Source organism: Bufo bufo, chromosome 3 (assembly GCF_905171765.1).
Source record: "Bufo bufo chromosome 3, aBufBuf1.1, whole genome shotgun sequence".
In the NCBI taxonomy this organism is placed as follows: Eukaryota; Metazoa; Chordata; class Amphibia; order Anura; family Bufonidae; genus Bufo; species Bufo bufo.
Window position 1 is genome coordinate 48,410,888 of NC_053391.1, and position 24,132 is coordinate 48,435,019.

A 24,132-nucleotide genomic window follows, 5' to 3' on the forward strand; every position below is an offset into this window, starting at 1 on the left:
CGCTGCAAGTTCTTGAACTCTTGAATAATCCCTTTAAAACAAGCCAGAGTGCTATATGGTAAGTAGCATGCTCCTCTCTGCTGATTTCACGGAGAGATGTCCGCTCATGAGCAGCGTCCACCGAAACTAACGGGAGGGGCAGAAAATCACAAGAGTTCTCAAATTCTTCTCCTCTGATGCGACTCATTGCCGTTCAATTTTTAGAAGTCCATTAGAGCTCATGCACACGAACGTATTTTCTTTCAGAGTCCGTTACGTGTTTTTTTTGCGGACCGTATGTGGAACCATTCATTTCAATGGGTCAGCAAAAAAAACATCCATGTGCATTCCGTTTCCGTATGTCTGCTCCGCAAAAAAATAGAACTTGTCCTATTATTGTCCGCATTACGGACGAGGATAGTGTTGTTCTATTAGGGGCCAGCTGTTCCGTTTCAGAAAATACGGAATGCACACGGACATCATCCGTATTCTTTGCGGACCAGAAAATACATATGGTCGTGTGCATGAGCCCTTAAAGGGGCATTCCGGTTAGATTAGGTTATCACCCATTTACAGGATAAGGGATAACTATTATATCGGTGAGGGTCCTACCGCTGAGACCCCCACTGATCACGAGAACGGGGGTCCTGTATCACCTGCAGCCCCACTGAAATGAATGGAACGGCCAGTTGCACATGCGTGTGCCCGCTTCATTAATTTCTATGGGAGTTGCAGAGAGAGAGTACAGCGCTCAGCTATCTCCAGAATTTCCATAGAAATGAATGTCATGTGCTCCACCTGCTCCATTCATTTCAGGGGGCTACGGGGCCCCCGTTCTTATGATTGGTGGGCGTCCCAGCATTAGGACCCCATATCCTGTAGATAGGGGATAACTTAATCTAACCGGAATACCCCTTTAAGACTAGTTTCACACTAGTGTTAAAATTATCTGGCAGAGGAACAGCCTGCCGGAGTTCATCGCATCTGGCATAGCCGGAAAGGGCCAGAGCCGGGCAAGACCCCATTGACTATAAGGGGACCAAGCCTGTTTCCTGCACTCATGCTGGGATTCAGCAGGACAAAAATCGGTGCTTGCAAAAATACTGTTTTAGTCTGGCGAATGTCAGCACGAGTGCCGGAAATAGGTTGGGTCCCCTTATAGTCAATGGGCTCCGACGGGCTAGAGAGTTTTAACACTAGTGTGAAACCAGCCATAGGCCTCATACACACAACCATGATCTTATTGTGGTACGCAAACCATGAATCCACACAATACCGATACCGTCCGCTCTGCATTTTACTCACTCCCATTAATATAAATGACTATTCCCTTCTGCAATACATACCAGACTAGGACATGTTCTATAATTTGGACGGATCCACAAACAATACGGATGTGTGCACGCCCCATAGAAATGAATGTTCAAAAAGCGCATAGTATGGGGGATGTGCACGAAAAACATGGCCGCCCTCTTCCAGAAACTGCTCCCACACCTATTCATGAGCTGTGTATCGTAGCTCAACTCTGTTGTAGTGAATGGGGTTGAGGTGCAATATGGCACCAAACCTGGACAACCCCATAATCACAAAGCACCAAAGCTCTGTAGAGACTGGGCGACACGTATTTCAAGCCATTCACACAGTGACATGACGGTATTGAAGTACATAATGTACTTATACAATAGTCATGGGGCTAGAGATGGACAATGTCATTCTATATAGAAACCCTGATCTCTAGACGCATCAGTTCTATAAAATATACAAGATAGAAGCACAATATAAAATATGTCTCCCCCCCCTATTATGCTATCATTTGGAATATAATTTTTTAATAACATTTTTTATTTTTTACACAATGATAGAGTCTTAAAAATCTAGCGACTCCTTTAATATAGTATAGTAAAGTTCTCTTCCGTGCAAATGTAGGTAAAATGTCTAATGTGATGGCCAGGCCTGGAACAGGAGAAGTCACTAGGCCTCACTGATCAGAACAGGCCTTGTTGCCCATAGCAACCAATCAGAATGCAGCTTTCATATTTTCACAGCAGTGTAAGAATTGTAAGATGGGCTCTGATTGGTTGCTATGGGCTACAGGGCCTGTTCTGTCAGACCTTCACGATTACCCACTTTCTATATGACGTCTTGTTTTACTGAATGATCTGCCAGAGATTGTGTGAAATGTCTATATGGTTTTAGAGCATTCACCCCAAATAAATAATTAAATTGTCCTCTTCGCCCAAGCTCTTATAAACCCTATTCTGCCTGTTCCTTAGTAGTGTGTCTTTAGAAAAGCCTGGTGACAAACAATATGGCTGTCTTTACTGTTCCACAATCTATACCTAGTGCCACCAAGGCACCTACCTAGCGTTTGCCATTACAGCTATCAGAGGGATTGTCTTTGGGCTCATGAACACAAAGTATTATGGCTGTATTTTGTACACAGTCGCCAACAGTCCCAAATCCTGCCTAGAAGTGGGTGTTCCCGGGTGCTCTTGGGACTTAAAAGGGTTGCCCACTCCTATACTACGGATGGCCCATTCTCAGGACCGGCCATTGAGATCTGATCTGTGAGGGTCCGACACCATAATCCTTGACGATGAGCTGTTCTGCACTAGTCCCGGAACTACACCGCTCTGCCCACTACACAATGGATGGTGCCGTTTAGTTTCAAGCCCTGAAACAGTAGTTTGATGGGGGTCCAGGGTGTCAGACCATCCCCCCAACCATAGATCACATATGGATGATGACAGCCCATAGATCGTATAGAAGTGGACGACCCTTTAAAGGGCATCTGTCAGCAAATTTGTACTTCTGAAACTGTCTGACTTGTTACATGTGCGCTTGGCAGCTCTGAGCATCCGTGCTGGTCCCATGTTCATATGTGCCCATATTGCTAAGAAAAATGAAGTTGTAATATATGCAAATGAGCCTCTAGGCGCAACGGGGCGAGGCTAGAGGCTCTGCTCTCTCTGCAACTGCCACACCCTCTTCACTTATTGATAGGGACCTGTCAATTAGGCCTCATGCACACAACCGTTGTGTGCTTTGCAGTCCGCAAAACACAGATGGCGTCCGTGTGCGTTCCGCAATTTGCGGAACAGCACAGACAGCCATTAATATAACAACCTATTCTTGTCCACAAAATGCGGACAAGAATAGGACAGGTTATATTTTTTTTTGCGGACCACGGAACGAAGCAACGGATGCAGACAGCACACGGAGTGCTGTACGCATCTTTTGCCGCCCCATTGAAGTGAATGGGTCCGCATCCAAGCCGCAAAAACTGCGGCTCGGATGCGGACCAAAACAACGGCCGTGTGCATGAGGCCTTAAAGTGCAGAGAGCATGCCATTTGTAGAGAGAGCAGAGCCTCTAGGTGTAATGGCATTTAATAAAACATCATGTCTCTCAGCAATGCGGGCACATGTGAACATGGGACCAACACAGATGTCTTCAGCTGCCAAGTGCACATGTAACAGGTCAGCCAGTGTCATAGGCACAAATCTGCAGACAGATGCCCTTTAAATGCCCCATATTTACTGGAAACTGGAAAAGCGAAGTGAAAACCCCAAAATGCGATGACAATATCTAATTTACTTGGAAACGGGATAATAACTAGAAAAAACATGGTGGCCATAACCACCCTTAAAGGGATCGTTGCCCACATTCCTTAACAGGAACAGGAAGATTTGGGAAAGCTATAAAAGGCTGGCGACGGCCATATTCAGCCGGCGTGATTCAGCTTTCCCATAAACAGATGTAATTGGGAAATAGCTGAATATTTAACAATCTGACAGAAGAGAACGGCTCCTCCCTTTACATTAGGTAGAAACACCCTTTCAATCACACTTGCACTGTCCCATATAGAAATCTATGCAGGAATGTATACACGCGTTCATAAATACTGTAGATTATTATTATTATTACATTGGAATATATTAAGCATTTATACCTGTAAATTGCATTTAGATTTCTATCACTATCTAAAAACACAGAGTTTGGACCAGACAACCATACAGTGTACTCCTATAAACTACTGGCGCCGTTAAGGATACACGGCTTATATACAGTGCTTTATGTATAGTAGATGGGATGCCTCTGCGGGTTATAAAAGCGCACACTGTACTCCGCAGGCAGCCATTTTGTGGCTAGCGCCATCGTCAGTGCATCTTTCTGAATACCGGTTTAGCCTGTAAGATGGCGGTTTTCGTATAGTGCACACTTATAATAAACTCGAAATTGGAATTGCGGATGATTATGAGTCGGGTGCAGCGCTGAAGCTCAGTAGATAATGTTCTGAAATGTAACAGACAATTAAAGTGCATCGAACTAATTAATATCTCCCGCGCTCCGGTAAAAAGCTGGAATACGGTGAAAGTCACCGATTAGTGCCAGGTTCGTCTGTGTCTAAACCACTGCTCGTCAACAGCATACTGGGAGCCACAGGTTGGGGAGCACTGGTCTAGACAAAGAAAGCTGTGGACAAAATGTCACATGTCAATGATATTAGTAATGTTTTTTCAGGTTTTTTGTGACTCTTCTATAGCAGCGGTTATACAGAAATTACTCCTTATACATAATGTACCCCATATACTGTGAAAAAATCATCAAGCAGTTGCCATAGTCGACAAACAGGCTCCTGCTTTTTTCCCCCGTGACTGGTTGAAATGGGCAACTGCTCCAGCTTTTCTATGCACTTTTTTTTTTGCTTTTATACATAGCCCAAGTCAGTTTGGGTAAGATTTATAAAAATTTACGCCCAAAGTAGATGTTACCCATATCAACCAACCAGATTCCAGCTTCCTGAGGCCTGGTCACGTTGCAAGGCAACTCGGTCTTCAACATTTACCTGTGCTCTTCTCCCCATCCCTGAGACCTGTCCCCATAAGGCGCATTCATTCTGGTGAGATGTGTCCCCATCTATGCTAGTTTATCAGTGGGTCCATCCTGGGAGCATGGCATCAAGATCCTATATGTGTAGGAGGTCGTCTCCATCATAGGTGATCCTGAGTGCGGTCCTCTGCCACATTAGGGTGTAGTTCTATGCTGTGATCAAATAACTAGCAACACCGCGGCGGTTAACGCACCCCAACATGCATGAATAATACTGAGCTACTAACATCGCAGGCTACTTAAAGGAGAAATCCATCACAAGTCCTCATCTGACATGTTAAAGGTCCATATGGTTTGACGCCCTTGGGGACAGTCCTGGAGGTCCATAGAGTTAACACCTTGTGGCAGACAATTTAGAGAAAGGATTTTGCTGAGACGTCCATCTAGAAATCACAGCCACAGCTCTAAGTATGGCGCCATGTTGTATCAGAGTTTTCAAGGTTTTGGATCTTCAGAGGTGTGACTTGATGCTCCTGACCCATGTCCCAACCCCCCCCCCCCCCCCCCCTTATGTCTTGTGCCATTTGGTACCCTTTTACGAGGCATAGGGGCCCTGGTGCAACAGCAACCCTTACACACTGCTGCCTCTGGTATCATGTGAATGTGGTGGGTACAATCATTTTCACTGGATTTCCCCTTTAAAAATTTTAATTCTGCCAACTTCAATTTAGAATAATTCCATAACCTACCTAGCTGAGGAATATACTGAAACCTACATGTCAGTAAGGCCCTATTCACACGACCGTATTTTTGATCTGCATTTTTTTGAGGATCGGACGCGGACCTAGTCATTTCAATGGATCCACAAAAAAGTGGACAGCACACCATGTATGTCCGTTCCATTGTTACAATGGATCCGCAAAAGAAACGCAATCCGTATTTTTTTGTGGACCGCAAAATACATATGGTCGTGTGAATGCACCCTAAGGGGGCATTCAAATGGCCGTTTCTGCGGATCTGAAAAATACAGAGGCGGTTGGTCTGCATCCTGCACTTTTTATGAAAAAAATGCCTAATATTGTCCACAAAACAGAAAAGATTAGGGCATGTTCTATCATTTTGGGGGTCATCCATACAGACGCATTTGTCATAGGATGTCATCTGTAAGCTGTCCACGTTTTTTGAAGGCCCAGAAAAATGAATGGGTCCTTGAGGGATCTGCAAAAAAATGGACCGAAAATACGGTTAATGTAAATGCACCCACAGCGGGTGCGTGCCCAGGAGTTTAAGGGGAAAAAGTGGCATGTCGCCACTTTATGATTTTTACCTTCCTTTTGCCATAGGAAATCATTGAAGCTATGGTTTCGACTCACTAGCGCTCCCATGTTTCTGTGGAGCCCGAGCCTAATGGAGAATGTCCTTTTCTGTATGCTATACGTTGGTCATATATGAAAGAGCAATGCAGATTATTTTAGCTTCGACTACAACTCTCAGTATGGTTTGCTAGAGGTAGATATTGTTTGCAAGCTTGATACCAAACCCCCACCTATAAATGATTGCACATTTTATCAATGGCAATGTCAAACATAATGCCCGACTTATATATATATTGTGCCCGACTCTTAAATCTCAATTTAGTGGTATAACCTGTTCATGGTTCCCTGATAAGAAGCCAGATGGATGACGATCAATCAAGGGATCGTTCTATTTTACCATTAGCATCTGGTTTCCATTGGAGACAACAGGGTTAATCTAGATGACCTGACGCTAAGCTGATGACAAAAGTGTCCCCCCTTCTGGGCCATCAGCTCCATTCTAAGTGTGCAATTTCCCTGCAGCGCCACCACAGGTCAAATTAAGCATTGCAATGATCTCAATGAGTTGTCTGCGTAACATCAGACAGGACAGGACCTCCAGACTAAGAGACGCTCTTTGCAACTGCTCTCCATTCTTACCAACAGAAGACCCCCCCCCCCATGAAATCACAATTCCCTTAGACAGAGTGTATAGAGATGGGTTTTATAAACTGGACAACTGCTATTACTGAAGCACAATGAAACTGGAACGTCGCCTTAACATCACCAATGAAAGATGGTTGAAGGATTATCCATAGACTGGTGGCAAATGGTCATACTGGTGTCTGCACCAGTCATTATATCACAGAAAGTCCACCCAAAACTATCAGTGAAGCTACGCTTGGACCCGTGGTACTGCAATCGCTTGACATTCACTCACCAATGATTCTACTATAGCCTCTGAAACACATCATAAAAAATGTCCAGTAAATGTCTCCTTCCTAGGAATATTTGGTGTCCATCAAGTTATCAGACATGGAAATGTTAATGATATGAAGTGGTTTACCTGTTACTGCAGTAAACTTAAAGCATAATAGTAGTTTCCTACTAAAAAAAAAATAATAATATTTTTTCCCCCACATTCTAAAGGGAAACTGAGACCAGGACAAGCCCCAATAACACAACGGTACCCTTAAAAGTTCAAGCAGGGAACTAAAAAGTATATAGGCTCCTCTCTTCTTTGAGGTCTCAGCCATTCAGCAGACCACCTTAAGAATCGGAAGATTTTTCAATTGGCCACTTGACCGGTGTTTTCCGGGACCTTTGCACCCTCAAGTTAATCTTTGATAGCATATTGTACAAATGCCCAAATCTGAATGGGTCCTGTCCCGATGACAGGTTTGCTTTAAATGGCTTTATGCAGAGCATGCAACTTTACAAGAACCAATCCCAAAAAGAAAGTCGCACTGGATGGGTCGCCCACATATATCGAGAAAATAAGGATAATTAAAAATAGTGGTTCTGTGCGAGAAGCCATGTAACGTCCTGGTTACCGGTCTGCAAAATCAAAACTTGGTGAAGGGTTTGCCGGCAGTTTGGCAGAGGGTGGTTCAAGTTTTATTCTTGACGGGACACGTGGAGGGGCTGGTGGCTTTCTTAAAGGCGCAGTCAGTGAAGATCCAGCTGGGAGTGTGTTCCAGTTGCTGTCGAATCCAGAAAGGTTCAGTTCCACTCCATTGCTGGGTGTTGACCTGTTTGCGTTAGTCATAAAGTTGGTGTCTTCAAAAGTCACCCAACCTTTGGAATTTGGGCCTGGCATTGTGGAAAAGTTGTGCGGCAACGAGAGACTTTTTTCTGCTGGACCCACGGTAAACATCGGACGGCTTTGCGGCAACTCAGGTTCGCTGACAGAATGAGACTGATCGAATATACCAGCTGGTACGCTGGTAGGTGTGGTGGTCTGGGTCGTAAAAGGGTTTGGTGCCTCTGCTGCTCTTTCCGTGAATGGGTTTGCTGTGTGCAAGGTATTGGATCTATTGAGAAATGGGTTGGGCGATATCCTCAGACTGTCCCGAGATCCGCTACGGGCTGGGATTGGAGGAAGAGCAGCAGGCATGCAATTCATGTTATTTAGGATATGAAGGTTATTTGCTGATGAAGACGGCAACAGTATTGGCTCCTTTGAGGTTGTTGATGATGAGGAGGATGGTGGTGGTGGTATGTGAATAGGCGCTGGCAGCTGTAAAATAGGAAGTTGATCAAATGCCAAGCCCACAAATAGCTCACTGTTAAACGGACTTGTAAAGCCACCGACTTCATGAGCTTCGTTCTGCAAGAAATAATCACAGAGGAGAATATTCAGATTAGAGAGATTATTTTTTTTGGGTAGTGATTGTATCTCATCTACTTTCAAAACTAAAATGATGCAAAAAAACAAACAAAAAAGATCATTTACCAAGATGCAACCACTCACTAGCTACAGAAATGAAAAGCTCTACCACCCTGATGAAATGTCCTTGTTTTTGATGTTTCTCTACTTGCCTCATGCAATATTCATGCAATAACTGGGATGAAAATCTAAAAGGCTCTGGGTGGTCTGACAGTCAAAAAGCAAAGACAAGATGTGACTCCCCCCCCCCCCCCCCTTCCCCATACAAAATAAAAGGGTTAGTGACTTTTACCGCTGCGCAGCTTGATGGCTTCTCTTTTATCTAAATCTTATTGTCCGTCTCATAGACAATGATATGAAATGTGAATGGTGCCGATGCTGCATGGGAACATTTTATACAGATAACTGGGGGGGGATTATGTGTACCCCAAGAAAGTAACTGATTATGTATGGTACAGAATGAAGAATCACAGGAAAATGATAGTGTTCATAAATTATATGGGACACAACTAGATCTCTGAAGCTACTAGCAGAAAATCCCTACAGGTCTTCTTCCGACAGGCGGCGGTGTAGCAGACTACACAACTGCTACAGGGCCCGGGCTGAACTGCGTTTTCATGCAGCAGTCACTAGCGGGTGCTTGGTGCAAAGAGATTATTATAGCTCCCATTGCAGTCAATGGTAATTGTATTAACTCCTAGGAACTGAGCTCCCCCTAGTGGTAGCTGCAAGCAGCCAGTTTAGTAATATATTATCTGAAAGGAAGCAGTGATTTAGAGCTGTTTGTGGGAGTTTTTATCAATGTATTTCTGCCAGTTGTGTGATGGAAATACATTGAGAAATATAGGGAGAGATTTATGAAATTGTCTAAAAGAAAAGCGGGCTGTTATTGCCCATTGCAGCCAATCACAGCATAGCTTTCATGAAATCAGTTTTCTTTTAGACAGATTCAGTTAAAAGGGGCTGTCCACTTTTATATATTGATGACCTATCCTCAGCATAGGTCATCAATATTAGATCGGCGGGGGTCTGACTGCCAGCACCCCCGCTGATCAGCTGTTAAAAGAGAATGCAGAGCTGGTACAAGCACTGCCTTCTCTTCAATGATTTTCTGCTCGCCTTTGGCATTGCAGAGGTGAGCAGTGTAAGTACAGCTCTGCCATCCCATTCACTTCAATGGAGCAGCTCCTTTCTCCTCACTTGAGGAGCTGTCCAATTAAAGTGAATTGGACGGCAGGGTTCTAATTACACTGCTTGCCACTGCGGTTGTGACAGCGAGCAGGTAAACAATGAAGAGAAAGCAGTGCTGGTACGAGTGCTGCTTTCTCTTCAAACAGCTCATTGGCAGTGGTGCTGGGAGCCAGACCCCGCTGATCTGATATTGATGACCTAAGGATAGGTCATCAATATTAAATAAAAAAAGCAGACAACCTATTTAACACTGTCAGACCATTCACTCCAACCAGGGAAAGGCTCCTTGTAGTGGCTCAATTAGAGCATCACACATTACGCTAATTAATGCAATGCTATAAGGATTCACCTTTAGATAACATCTTCCCCCTCACAGCAGCAGTAAATTGACAATGGATGTGCGTGGTGTTGACCTCTGCAGAGGCAACACCATTCATGTTCAGGATTCACAGACTAGAAATGATCATTGTCTGCCATGTACAGTGGAGCTGCAGCCCAGTCATGGTCACGGTTTCTACAGGACTGCTAGCTCACTTTACACTTGCCACTCCTTACCCTACCTATCAAGTACCCCATAAAGACACACAACCGTCCAGGAAATTGATGGTTGTAAGATTTTCAAAGTATTTTTAACCTTTTCTCTCTTTCTACTGTATATGTTGTTGGAGCGGACATCAGCAGGGAGGAAGAAAAGGGTTCCAGTACTAGAAGTCTTCTCCTACTCTTCCCCATATTGCAATGAATGGATTACGGAGCCTGCAAATCAACTGTTCATCATAAACATGAATTTACACACTGAGGTACACATCTTGAGTCCTTTAAAAGGTAACCTGTTGTCTGTACTGTCCTCACAGGGCAGCATAATATAGCAACAGACCCACTGATTTCGGCGGTCTGTCACCTTTGAGCTGGCAGTCAGCACTGACACGCCAAACCTACCAGCGCTCACCACCTCTGTGATGGAGACACGTCCAATGAGACTCTGGCCACCTCCACCTACTGACGAGGACTGTCAGGTTTCTTTGCCGTTGCGCATAGGAAAGCAACCTGCCAATCATGGTCACATGGCGGGGGAGAGCGTGGCCGGGGAGTCTCATCGGACCCATCTCTTTTGCAGCGCTGCTGTGCGCTGAGAGGTTTGGCTTCTCAGTGCTCTAAATGTACTGCATGCCAGCTCAAAAGTGACAGACCGCTTTAATCTGCCATCTGTCGTTATACTACGCTGCCCTAAGTGTGGGCATCGTAGTACAGGTGACAGGCTCCATAAAGTCCTCTAAAGCCATCTTCACATCTCTGGTGAACGTACAGTACAGACCAAAAGTTTGGACACACCTTCTCATCCAAAGAGTTTTCTTTATTTTCATGACTATGAAAATTATAGATTCACACTGAAGGCATTAAAACTATGAATTAACACTAGAGATGAGCGAACTTCTGTTTAAAGTTCGGCTTCCGGAGGATCCCGATATGGATTCCGAATTCCGTTGTGGTCCGTGGTAGCGGAATCAATAATGGCCATTATTGATTCCGCTACCACGAACCACAACGGAATTCGGAATACATATCGGGATCCTCCGCTAACCGGAAGCCGAACTTAAAACAGAAGTTCGCTCATCTCTAATTAACACATGTGGAATTATATACATAACAAACAAGTGTGAAACAACTGAAAATAGGTCATATTCTAGGTTCTTCAAAGTAGCCACCTTTTGCTTTGATTACTGCTTTGCACACTCTTGGCATTCTCTTGATGAGCTTCAAGAGGTAGTCCCCTGAAATGGTTTTCACTTCACAGGTGTGCCCTGTCAGGTTTAATAAGTGGGATTTCTTGCCTTATAAATGGGGTTGGGACCATCAGTTGCGTTGAGGAGAAATCAGGTGGATACACAGCTGATAGTCATACTGAATAGACTGTTAGAATTTGTATTATGGCAAGAAAAAAGCAGCTAAGTAAAGAAAAACGAGTGGCCATCATTACTTTAAGAAATGAAGGTCAGTCAGTCAGCCGAAAAATTGGGAAAACTTTGAAAGTAAGGGCTATTTGACCATGAAGGAGAGTGATGGGGTGCTGCGCCAGATGACCTGGCCTCCACAGTCACCGGACCTGAACCCAATCGAGATGGTTTGCGGTGAGATGGACCGCAGAGTGAAGGCAAAAGGGCCAACAAGTGCTAAGCATCTCTGGGAACTCCTTCAAGACTGTTGGAAGACCATTTCAGGGGACTACCTCTTGAAGCTCATCAAGAGAATGCCAAGAGTGTGCAAAGCAGTAATCAAAGCAAAAGGTGGCTACTTTGAAGAAGCTAGAATATGACATATTTTCAGTTGTTTCACATTTGTTTGTTATGTATATAATTCCACATGTGTTAATTCATAGTTTTGATGCCTTCATAGTCATGAAAATAAAGAAAACTCTTTGAATGAGAAGGTGTGTCCAAACTTTTGGTCTGTACTGTACACTGGATCTGGCATTGCCAGATTCTGCAGATCACCGCCAGATCCCTATTGACTATATCTGGCGGTGATCTGGACACTTGCCGACAGAAATAGGTGCCTGTTCATTTCAATATAAGGCAGAGTAGGAGAAGACTTCTAATACTGGAATCCTTTACTTCCTCCCTGCTGTCAGCTCAAACATCATGTAATGAGATAAATCTAAAACACAGGTTCCTTTCAAGTGGATCAGTGGAGGAATACTTTTTATTGAGACAAAGAAACAATAGCAATAGTTAAATAATATGGCAGTACAGCCATTGCAAAACGGTATTAATATATGTAAGGGGCACAAAAACCATCAACTCTGGAAACTGTAAGATGGTTTATCTACCATTTCTGCTCATTATAGAGATGAGAAAGCTGGAGATCACCAACTGTTTGTTAGACAAGTACTGATTTCGGCAGCAGTAAAAGTTAATATGGTATGGCAGGTATCATGTCATGATAAAGAATACTGCCCTATTACAATTCAGAAGTCCGTTCAGATACACGTCAAACCAGCCGGGAGAGGAGACAGTAGATGTTTATTGTACAGAGTCACAGATGATGCCACTAACATGACTAAATGGGTACATTTTTGGAAGGCAAATCTGCATCTGGCTACTTGTTGTAGTAGTACATGGCGACCATTTAAATGGCTCAAGCCTACCTGAGCAGGGGACCCACTTCTATAATGTCTGCATGCCATAACAGAGCGTAAGGAGAGAGGTTGTCTTTATGAGAACTCTTTTAAAGACTGTTGGATGACCTATCCTATTACTTGAAAGGGACGAAGAAGTTGCGATTACACCAAACCGCCTCTACAAAGGAGACGACGTGTAGCGGCATGAATAACCAGGACTCTTCTCAGGTGGCCGGGACTCTTTTCCGGGCCCAGTCTGCAATGGATTGTGATGTTGGTTCTCGGCAACCACTTACTTTTAACTTATAAATGACAGACCGCTGAATTCAACTCACCTGTCTCTACTTTATTCTGCCGTTAGTATAGGCAGCACAAAGTTGATGACAGGTTCCCTTTAAGGGATTTGGTGCGCTGGATCAGAAAAACTGAGCATTAGCAGTTAGCAAGTTATGTGTCATAAGATTAATCAGCGAAGAATTTTGGAACTAAAATTAAGTAGTGTATAATTGTGGAAATTTATTTGAAAGGAAATGGAATCTGAACATGACCTATTGTTTTCATCACATATTTGGTGATTTTTGTTTTAGTTTCCAGTGTCTACATCTATATTTTAAACAAAACACCTAAAATTTTGCTGTTTTCACATGCAGAAATTCAAAAAAATTTAATTAAATTTAAACAATGGGTCATTTTTTTTTATGACACATTGCCTTTAATAGTCCCCAAAGCCCAAGTAGAAGGTGCACAGTAGAGATCTGGGCACATTGATAACTTTTCAGCTCAGAGGTCACCAATCAATATCAGTAAATGGAAACCTGCTCCCACTACCATACCTGTAGACAAGTATAAGATAGGGCAAGATAGGTAACCGGTCCATTGTGGGGCTGCAGGATATGCATAGTTATCCCATGATTAATGTCAAAAATGAAAAATCTGATATCATAGTACATGACAATCTAACAAAGCTAGTAACAGCCCTGTACCTCCCATGGATCCAGAGATCTCCCCATTGCTCCAATTGTTCTACCAGATTTATTTCAAACTGGAAGATCATGGGGGGTGTCCTTTCTACTGCAACTGGTGACAGTTGAAGGATGGAACCGAGCGTGTGCATCCATCTCAGTGAGCGGCACAACAAAATTAGAAAAAGAGCGAACAGCAGGTGGCGCTATACTGCTTAATTTCAGTGAATAACTTTTTAATTACATGCTAGATCCAGGTGGGGATTTGAAAAACCAACACCACATTCCTCTGCCAAAAAATAGTAATAGACTGCCCCTTCTTTATCATGACAGCAAACAGAGGTAAATGACGTTATCTGGATTATTACATGTGACAATTATCGGTGAGGTGAGAGACGTACGAGACTAAGGGTGTCATTCACTGATGGGATATAGGAAGTAAGGGTAAATTACTGCGGTACCTGTTACCCTGATGGTTGCTCCTGCTAGTGGTAAAAAAGGATAGATATTAAAGAAAAAAGATATAATGAGAAGAGATACACAGTGTATATGCTCTGCTGAAATTTTGAAAAAACTTCTTTAAAGACCATGTCCACTTCTAAAACCACTTTTATTGCCTCAATTTATCTCAAATAGAAAATGAAGCCACTTTGTGAATATTCAAGATAATAAAAATATCCTCCTGTTTTGTGTAAACAGCTCCTATTCAAACCTATGAGTCTCCATGGTTACAGACTACAAATAAACGCTGTGTAGTCTGATCTTGCAGTCACCCTCCCTTCTTCTGTCCTTTAGGGCCTTTGCACACGACTGTATGCCCTCCGAGACATACGGTCCGTATGTCCTGAAGCGGCATTGATTGTTCGCACGGGAGCACACATCATCATAGATTACAATGATGCCGTGCACGTCCCACACTCATCATATGATCAATGCCGCTCCGGGACATATAGCCTGCTCACAGACCGTATGTCGTGTGCAAGGGCATTTACTGGACGGATATTAGCAAGAGGGCAGATGGAAGGGAGTATTACGGCAGGATCAGACTACACAGGCCATTATTTACCCACAGAGACACATAACTATGCATAGAAGATGTAGACATAAAACAGTACATTTAAAAAAAAATGTTTTAATCAAGACTATTTGCAAAATTTCTTCATCCCCCCCCCCCCCCCCCCCGATGCAATGGACCAATAACAAAAATGGTAACAAATGGGTACTTACCCTTTAAGGTTAATTTTGCCAACAGTAAGAAACTGCAGTGTGTTCTGTTAATATGGAGGAGGAAGGCCTAGGTTAAAGGCTATGTACATCTTTGGGGGCAATTTGTTTATTATTGCATTTTACTCATTTGGGCTTAAAATAATTTTTTCATTTGGCCTTTATTAAAAATATTCAGTAGCTTTGTCATAAAGGGTTAAGTTCTGCATATCGTACTCACTTTGTGCCGGTCATCTAATAACTCGTATCTATAAAAGTTACTAACAGCTCAAAAACAATCAGTAAGATAAGAATTGAGTTAGAATGAGTGTTTATAAGGTCAGAGATAAGGAGCCTGTCCGCTGAGCTTCCTGATGAATTACAGAAAAAACCCAGAGCATAGTACTAGAGAATCTCAAGGCTGTACAGAGTAAGGGGCTCGAAATTTGTAATAAAGACCAACTGACAAAATGATTTTTAGCTCAAAATCAGTACAATGCAATAATATTAAAAAAAAAATAGTCCTCAAAGGTGTCCAATCCATAGCCTTTAAGGCCCTCCAGGTCTCATCTTCAATTTGGCGAAAACTTTGCCTTGAGGTGAAGATATGGAAAATCTTGATAAAGTCTAGTTGCTAGTGACGTGCTGCCTGAAAACCTTGTTGTTAGGCAGAATATCCCTAGCAACCAGACTTCCGCTGATCCAGCTCATGTCATGTCTGACAGTTACTTAAATAAATGAAAGGGGTTGTCCAGGATTAGAAAAATGTGGCTGGCACTGCCTCTCAGTCCCAGTGAAGTAAAAGGTGCAATACTACAAACAACCTGTAGACAGGTGTGGTGCTATATTTTGGAAGAAAGCTGCCATGTTTTTTGAACCCTCTAAAATTGGGGGGGGGGGGGGGCATAGAAACACAAGTGTCGTTGGTCTTTTCTTCATTTACAGAAAATATTAGGTATAATTAGTTGCTTTATCCTTGCTTATAGCCTTTGCCTACAATGCTGATCATAAAACATAGGCAGTCATGGTCATTTTGAATAAGGGAGAGACGCCCCTTTAATTTATAAAAATTGAAGGCTCAGCTTAAAAGGGGTTTTCCGACTTTTCAACTGATGACCTATCCTCTGGATAGGTTACCAGTTTCCGATTAGTGGGGGTCCGATACCCAGGATGCCCGCTGATCAGCTGTTTCAGAAGGCACCAGTGGTCCTGCGAGCACAGCGGCCTTCTCTCAGCTTTCCCTAGGCCAGTGACGTCACGTTCATCGGTCATGTGGCCTAGGCGCAGCGCAGTCCCAATGAAGTGAATGGGGTTGAGCTGTGATACCAAGCGCAACGACTATACAATATACGCGCTGTGCTTGGTAAGCAGGGAGAAGGCCGCGACACTCGCAGTGCCTTCTTAAACAGCTGATCGACGGGGGTTCCAGGTGTCGGACCCCCACCGATCAGATACTGATGACGTATTCAGAGTGTAGGTTATCAGAAGAAAAATCTCGGAAAAGCCCCTTTAAAATGTAGTATAACTGCTGGTGATAACGGTGCTAAATCCAAGGGTATATAAATGGCATTCTCGGCTATCTAATCCCCACTGGTGATCTAAGTATTTCATGGCGACCAAGCCTACCTGTTCAGAAGGGGCCTGCTCCGAGGGCAGATTCTGGGCAGAGCGGCTACGAGGAGGCGGTTGTGGTGGAGGGTCTAAGCTCTGCACTGGGGGTGTTTGCGAAGAAGGATGGAACGCGGTAGGTAACATAGGTTCTTGCAGTTTTTGGCAGGGTGGCTGGGTAGTTGGGCTGGACTGGAGGGGGACTGCAAATTGGGGTATCATGGGCTCTGGAAGAGAAGGAATTGCTGAAAGAAGAAACACAAATGGATAATTAATAAGACATAAGGTCAGATGGACTAATAGTGTTGCACTCTGCACGGTCTAAGGCCTCATGCACGCAAATTGTGCGGCAGCTAAAAAAAAACGGATGCGGCATCCGTTTTTTTGGGAGGATCCGTTTTTTTCCCCACAGATCCCTTGTAATAAATGCCTATCCTTGTCCGCAAATGTGAAAAAAGTAGGACATGCACTATTTTTTTTTGCTGAAGGGAAACACGGATGAACTATCAGCATTTTTTTGCTGACCCATTGAAATGAATGGGTCCCCAACCTATCCGTAAAAAAAACGGAATGGAGGCCGATAAAAACAACTGTCGTGTGCATGAGGCCTAAGAATGTGAATCACAGTCTCAATATTAAACAAATTTACTGCTGTGGCGCACGGAACTTTGCAAGTTCGGAGCATCGGAAATCCTGCACCAGACTTCTGCTAGACTTCTGTTCATGTGCTGGTTTACATCACCTATATTAACAGGGGTAGGCAACCTCCGGCACTGCAGCTGTTGTGAAACTACGACTCCCAGCATGCATACTTGCTCTGCTCTTCTAAGAACTCACATAGAAATAAATGGAGCATACTGGGAGTTGTAGTTTCACAACAGCTGGAGTGCCGAAGGTTGCTGATCCCTGACCTATAAGTTGGCATAGTTTAAAAAAAAAAAAAGCGGCACTATTTTGGTGCACGGAGTTACATTTAGGACACGTCGGATGAGGCGTAAAAACCTTGGAAAAGAGCGTAAAATAGTAAATGTGACGCAAAGCATGCACGGCAGTTTTTTTTGGTGCACAACTCTCCAAAAAACAGGCACATTTTCAATAGTAAATCTCCTCCAATATGTAAGTCCATATACTATGTCAGCAGTAGTGTTGAGTGACGCCAGCTTCGGATGAAGCATCCAAAGTTGCTTCGTTCAAAAACTGCGGAATAATACTGTATGGAGATCCGTCTCTGTACAGTATTAGAATGTATGGGCTCTGATGAGCCAAAGTTAGTTATTCACAAAGTCGGGCGTGACTTCGTGGAATAACTTCAGTAATTGATTTTAAAAGTGGAAAAACCCCTTTAAAAGGGATTCTGTCACCTCTTTTTACCCTATAGAGATGCGGACATGCACGGCTAGATCGCCGCTTGCATGTCCGCAATATACCTGTCCCATATCTCTGTGTGGTTTTATTTCTGTTGAAAAAATGATTTTCTATATATGTAAATCAGCCTGATAAGGAGCCCAAGGGGCTGCACTAACCGTTCTGGAGCCCAGCCACGTCCCCTGTGAAGGAGCCCAGCACCGCCTGTATCCACGAATCTCCTCCTTGCTCAGAAAGTCAGATCGCCGTAATCTCGTGATGTGCGAGCTCGCGCATGCGCAGTACAGGCAAAGTGTTCCTTCTCTGTGCTGGCATCAGCCTCAGGAAAGGAACTGCGCACCGCGAGATTACGGCGATCTGACTTTCTGAGCAATGAGGAGATTCCTGGTTACAGGCAGTGCTGGGCTCCTCCTCAGGGGGACGTGGCTGGGCTCCAGAACGGTTAGTGCAGCCCCTTGGGCTCCTTATCAGGCTGATTTACATATATAGAAAATCATTTTTTCAACTGAAATAAAACCACACAGAGATATGGGACAGGTATATTGCGGACATGCAAGCGGCGATCTAGCCGTGCATGTCCGCATCTCTATAGGGTAAAAAGAGGTGACAGAATCCCTTTAAAGCTTGAAACAGAACTCTACTTCGGTTCTGACTAGTGCAATGGTAGGCAACCTCCGGCACTCCAGCTGTTGTAAAACTACAACTCCCAGCATGCATACTTGCTCTGCTCTTCTCAGAACTCCCATAGAAATGAATGGAGCATGCTGGGAATTGTAGTTTCACAACAGCCGAAGGTGCTGACGTCTGGGCTAGTACCTCTGAACCGAAGCCGGGTTCAGTTCCAAGTTTTAAAGTGATTTTCCACTTTGAAAATAAATTACTGAAGTTATTTAAGGAAGTCACGCGCGACTTTGTGAATAACTTACTTTGGCTCATCGGAGCTTATTCATTCTAATACTGTCCGTAGAGGAATCTCCGTACAGTATTAGGCCTCATGCACACGAACGTTGTTGTGTTCCATTCCGCAAAATGGGGTTCCGTTGTTCCGTGATCCGTTTTTGTTACCGTGTGTCTTCCTTTATTTTTGGAGGATCACCAGACATGAAGGAAAGTAAAAAAAAAAATCTAAGACAGGTTTGCCATGCAAATGATAGGAAAAAAGCGGACGCGGATGACAATCTTGTGTGCCTCCATGTTTTTTAGCGGTCCTATTGACTTGAATGGGTCTGCGAACCGTTTTCCGCGAAAATAATAGGACAGGTTATATTTTTTGGACGGACTGGAACCACGGATCACGGACGCGGATGACAAACGGTGCATTAGCCGAGTTTTCAACGGACCCATTGAAAGTCAATGGGTCCGCAGAAAATCACGTAAAAACGGAACGGACACGGAATAAAACAACGGTCGTGTGCATGAGGGCTTATTCCGATGTTTGGAACGAAGAAACTTCGGAAGCTCCATCCGAAGCTTGCTTTGGTCAACACTTAATCAGCAGACATGAGCCGCATAGGAGCCGTCTGCTCTCCCGACAGGTCTGTTTTAATAAATACTTGTATTCCCCATGGGATAGCCATTCTAGAACATTTTTCTTTAGTTCTCTGTATTCTGCCGTTCCTCTGTTACTCCTCCTAAAAATGTATAAATAAATAGACAACTTGATGTTACCATTCCCCTTGTCAATAATCAACCCTAGCCAGATCTGACATTGTCAGACTGCGTAGACAGACACACACTATATGACAGGGGGAATGGTAACACCCAGTATTTATGTAGATGTACATTTTTAAAAGGAATAACTGAGTAATAGCACAACACAGAGTTCTAAGAAAAGATGCCCTAGAATTGTTCTCTCATGGGAGATGCAGCTACTTACTAAAAGAGACATGTCAGGTCCTCTCTAAGATAGTATATGTCGAGACCCCATGAGACAGAGAGGGACGTGTGTGAGTGCACTGCCAGTGACCAGACCTATAGATCCTGCTATAGACAGGCTTCGGACATGCATACCTTTGGCTGGCTCGGCAGCTTTCACTGGGGCCTCAGGATTTGGTCTGGACTGCGCAAGTCGGCTCTGAGGGACACTAATAACCCCGGCACGAGGAGGTATCGTCTAGAGCAAAGAAGAATAAGAACATTCACTCAGTGAACCTCAGCTTCTTCTATAGGGAGGATCCTGGCTGAGATGTATGACTAAGGCTAGGGCTACACGACATATCTTGTAATGCTAGTCTATGGCTGTCGCACTGCCACATGCTGCAACACGAAGCACAAACATCCATCTCGGATGAGTTTTTTGCGACACCATAGAGTATTATAAAAAAAAGGTTGCACGGCGTGTAGCCCTAGCCTAATAAATCTAACGCCTGAGGACGGGCGAGGCTTGACTGATGCCAGGGTACTCTACCCTTCTCAGTTGTGAACAGCGAGTCTTTTTGGGCATTTTGGATTTTACATCACAGACGCCCGCATAAATTCAGATCCCAGACCTGACCCCAAAATTAATCCAGACCCCAGTTCAGCCCCTAAATTCAGACCGCAGACCAGAGGGGGGGGGGACGGGGGGACAGATCTCTCCCTTGTAGTCGCCAGTCCTTGCCCCCTGGTCTGTTCTGACCCAAGAGCGGTCTCATAAAGGACGCGGACGCTGGAAAGCATCAGGACCCAGAACGGTGGCACCCGGGGCAGAAGACGTTCAGCAGTGCTCAGTGCTCCCTGGTCTTCCCATGCCAAGAGGGCAGTTGTAAGACGAACCCGTCACCAGTAAATTCACTGCACAATACCTTGTAGGACTAGCTCAGCTGAATGTAATGATGTCACCTCCATATGGCCATATACAGCGCTTACATTGTCCTATAGCGCACTTATACATGAATGTAACGGTACCTTTGTCTTTTTCTTGACACTTGCAGAAGCTGGAAAAACGAAGTTTAAGTCATATGCAACTGAGCACTCGCAAGTGCCCAGGGGCAGCGTTCACGGTGTAGGAGCCCAGGCTGCTCTGCCTTCTTCTATTGTTTCCCCGCCCCAGCTTCTGCCTCTGCCCGTCCTCCTATTCCCTTGCGTCATCCTTCGGTCCGGCCGAGGTCACGCGCACTTCCTCGCCAGGCCAGGGCATGCGCACTGCCATGTCCATTGTGGGCACGGCATCGCTTTAACTACTGCAAGCCATTGTGCCTGGTTTATCAGCAAGTTTCCAGGATCTCTTAAAGGGAACCTGTCACCGGGATTTTGTGTATAGAGCTGAGGACATGGGTTCCTAGATGGCCGCTAGCACATCCGCAATACCCAGTCCCCATAGCTCTGTGTGCTTTTATTGTGTAAAAAAAACTGATTTGATACATAGGCAAATTAACCCAAGATGAGTCCTGTATGTGAGATGAGTCAGGGACAGGACTCATCGCAGGTTTATTTGCATATGTATCAAATCGTTTTTTTTACACAATAAAAGCACACAGAGCTATGGGGACTGGATATTGTGGATGTGCTAGCGGCCATCTAGCAACCCATGTCCTCAGCTCTATACCCAAAATCCCGGTGACAGGTTCCCTTTAAAGGGCTGGTCAGTGCCGTTCTAGCGCGTGACCCATCAGGCCAGTGATATTCTATGGAAGTCACGGCACCAAGCCACTTCTGGTCCATGGGGGGGATGGGGCAGTGGTGGTGGAAACAGCGGGAATGCGGACAGGTGCGTATTTTTATTTTTTATTGGCCGCAGGTGACAACTAGCGATGGGCGAAGCATTCATAAATTCGATTCGGCTGCTTGGCTAGATTAAAAAATTAACGCTGTGTTATGAATTACTTCGTCACAAGGGCATTTCTTTGTAAGTAGTGGGTGCAATGACAGGGAGCGGCGATTGCACAGCTCCCCGTTATTGTAGCCCTCAGATGCCGCGTTCATAACCTAAATCATACTTACCTCGTCCATTTGCTCGTCGCCGCCATCTTGATTAAAGATAAAGCGTGAAATCTCACGCATTCCGTGATGATGTCATCACTAGGGATGAGCGAATCGACTTTGGATGAAACATCCAAAGTCGATTCGCATAAAACTCTGTTCTAATACTGTACGGTGCAGGAGCTCCATACAGTATTAGAATGTATCGGCTCAAATGAGCCGAAGCTATTGCTTCGCGAATAAAGTCATAAATTAATTTGTACTGTGAAAAACCATTTCCCGAACTCGGGTTCGGTTCCAAGGTACCATCCCTAGGCATCACGTTTGCCGGCGTGGTGACGTCATACGCAATCTTCAATCAAGATGGTGGTGGCCGGCGAATGGATGGTGTAAATATGATTTTTTTTTGGGATTGCCATCACGAAGCATGAGGAAATTCGGCTTCATGGCCTTCGATTCGCTAAACACTAGTGACAACCTTCGGGGTTGTCGCCTCCTACGCCGGACAGCTTTTTAACCATTCAGCTGCCCCATGAGAAGCCCTTGACAGAGGGAATGATTATTAGATGCTCACCGGCCTCACTGAAGCACAGGGGGCAGTCACCGGGGCTCCAAGCTGGGGAGGAGGGGGGCCACGAACTGGAAGACAAAAGGAAATCTCAAAAGTCACTTCAATTCTCCACAAATAACCGTGTCTGAATGATGGCATGGGACTAAGGCTCAGGCAAGACAGAGCACATGCATTACTAGATTATTAGTTACTAGATTATTAGTTACCAGATTATTAGTTACCAGATTAGTATGGTATACAAGACACGGACAACTAGTAGCTCTGCCAATCACTTCACCTTACTGAATACTTTTGTACCCGTTTCTCAGATTTTTATATAATGATCAGGACACTGGTCTAACCTGTACACTTGCATAAAGATATTAGAATTTTAGTTGCGTTTTCCATTAAAATGGATTGCCCCACGATTAAATATGACAATTACACATTTATATCACATAAAATAATTCCAATTCTTGACTAAAAGTGCCTCTTTGTCCAGTTACTGCTGAAATGGCGCCCCCTGGTGTACTTCATATTCCCCCTCTGAACGTCCATCTTATGTGTCCGGTGCTGGTGGGGGAGAAGCCTTTTCTAGAGCCGATTCTATATGGCTGGCTGCACAACAGTAGGAGTCAATGCGCCACCTGTGTATAAGAGGATCCAAGGAACAGGACTGCACTACTGGGCATGTGTGACCACCAGCACTGGACACGAGGTGGACGTTCTGGAAGGGAACCAAGAGAACACCAGGGTGCGCCATAGCAAGTATGTCACAGCACTATCTAGACACAGGAGCAGTTTTAAAATGATTCCAATAGAAAAATTCTTACATTTTGCGTTACCTTGCAAATTAAGGGTACATTCACACGACTGTATAATTTGATCTGCGTCTGTTCCGCATTTTGCGGAATAGATGCTGATCCATTCATTCCTATGGGTGAAGAAAATGTGCGGACAACGTTCACTATGTTGTCCGCATCCGTGTTTCCGCATTTCTAGTCCGCAAAAATATAAAGCTTGTACTACTATTGTCCGCCCAGATCAGTCCGCAGCCCTATTCAAGTCAATGGATCCGCAAATTGCGGATGACCTACAAAATGGTTTCCGTATGTCATCCGTTTTCGTATTATTGAAGGCCTTAATAATTCATTTTTTTTCCCCTTCCGTTTTTTGAGGACCATAAAAAACGGAAGACATACAGAACACAAACTGATGTCATTCGTCCGCAAAATGAGGACACACGGTTCCGTTATTTGCGGAACGCAAAATGGAAAGGATTACACACAGTCGTGTGAATGTACCCTAAGTCAAACCCAGAAGATCCAGTCCTCAAAATTTAAGTGCATACAAAAATCCTTAAAGAAGCACTCTGGGAAAAACAATCACAATGTTATTCTTAGTGCTGGGCCTAAGGGGGTTCAGCATAATATAGGGGATCAGAAAGCACCAACGAGTGAACTTCTGGGTCTGCAAACAGTCTTTATTTAAAAAAAATAATAATAAACTATGTGTTTCCACGGTAACAGACAACAATCAATCAAACCCTGTGTAGTCTGATCCTACAGTCACTCGCTGCAATAGGTCTTTTAGGGCATCCTGAGACCTAACAGATCCAGTGTTTAAGATCGTTTATATGCTGTGGATTTCACCAAAAATCAACGTTAAAAAATGCGATCTTTGCTGCAGACCGTGGTGGAAATTTGCTGCAAGGTTACACCCATTACCTTGCAAAGGGT

At 44.2% G+C, this 24,132-nt stretch overlaps 1 protein-coding gene and 1 long non-coding RNA gene across 4 annotated transcripts in view; one reads left to right on the top strand and one right to left on the bottom strand.

The window, feature by feature from the left end:
- The first annotated feature begins 405 nt into the window (after positions 1-405).
- LOC120994545 lies at positions 406-2,867 on the top strand. Its single transcript, XR_005777429.1, has 2 exons — positions 406-2,414; positions 2,450-2,867. It is a non-coding gene; the product is annotated as an uncharacterized LOC120994545 (long non-coding RNA).
- Positions 2,868-5,718: 2,851 nt separating this feature from the next.
- The window catches only part of SYNJ1 (synaptojanin 1), a 102,281-nt gene continuing 83,867 nt past the window's right edge, over positions 5,719-24,132 (bottom strand). For all 3 annotated transcript variants that reach the window (XM_040423199.1, XM_040423198.1, XM_040423197.1), the window contains 4 exons: positions 22,418-22,482; positions 19,954-20,056; positions 16,597-16,823; positions 5,719-8,436 (listed from right to left, as the gene is read on the bottom strand). In XM_040423199.1, coding sequence (XP_040279133.1) covers positions 7,657-8,436; positions 16,597-16,823; positions 19,954-20,056; positions 22,418-22,482 — 1,175 coding nt within the window. In that variant the 3' untranslated portion in view covers positions 5,719-7,656. The remainder of the gene's footprint in view (positions 8,437-16,596; positions 16,824-19,953; positions 20,057-22,417; positions 22,483-24,132) is intronic.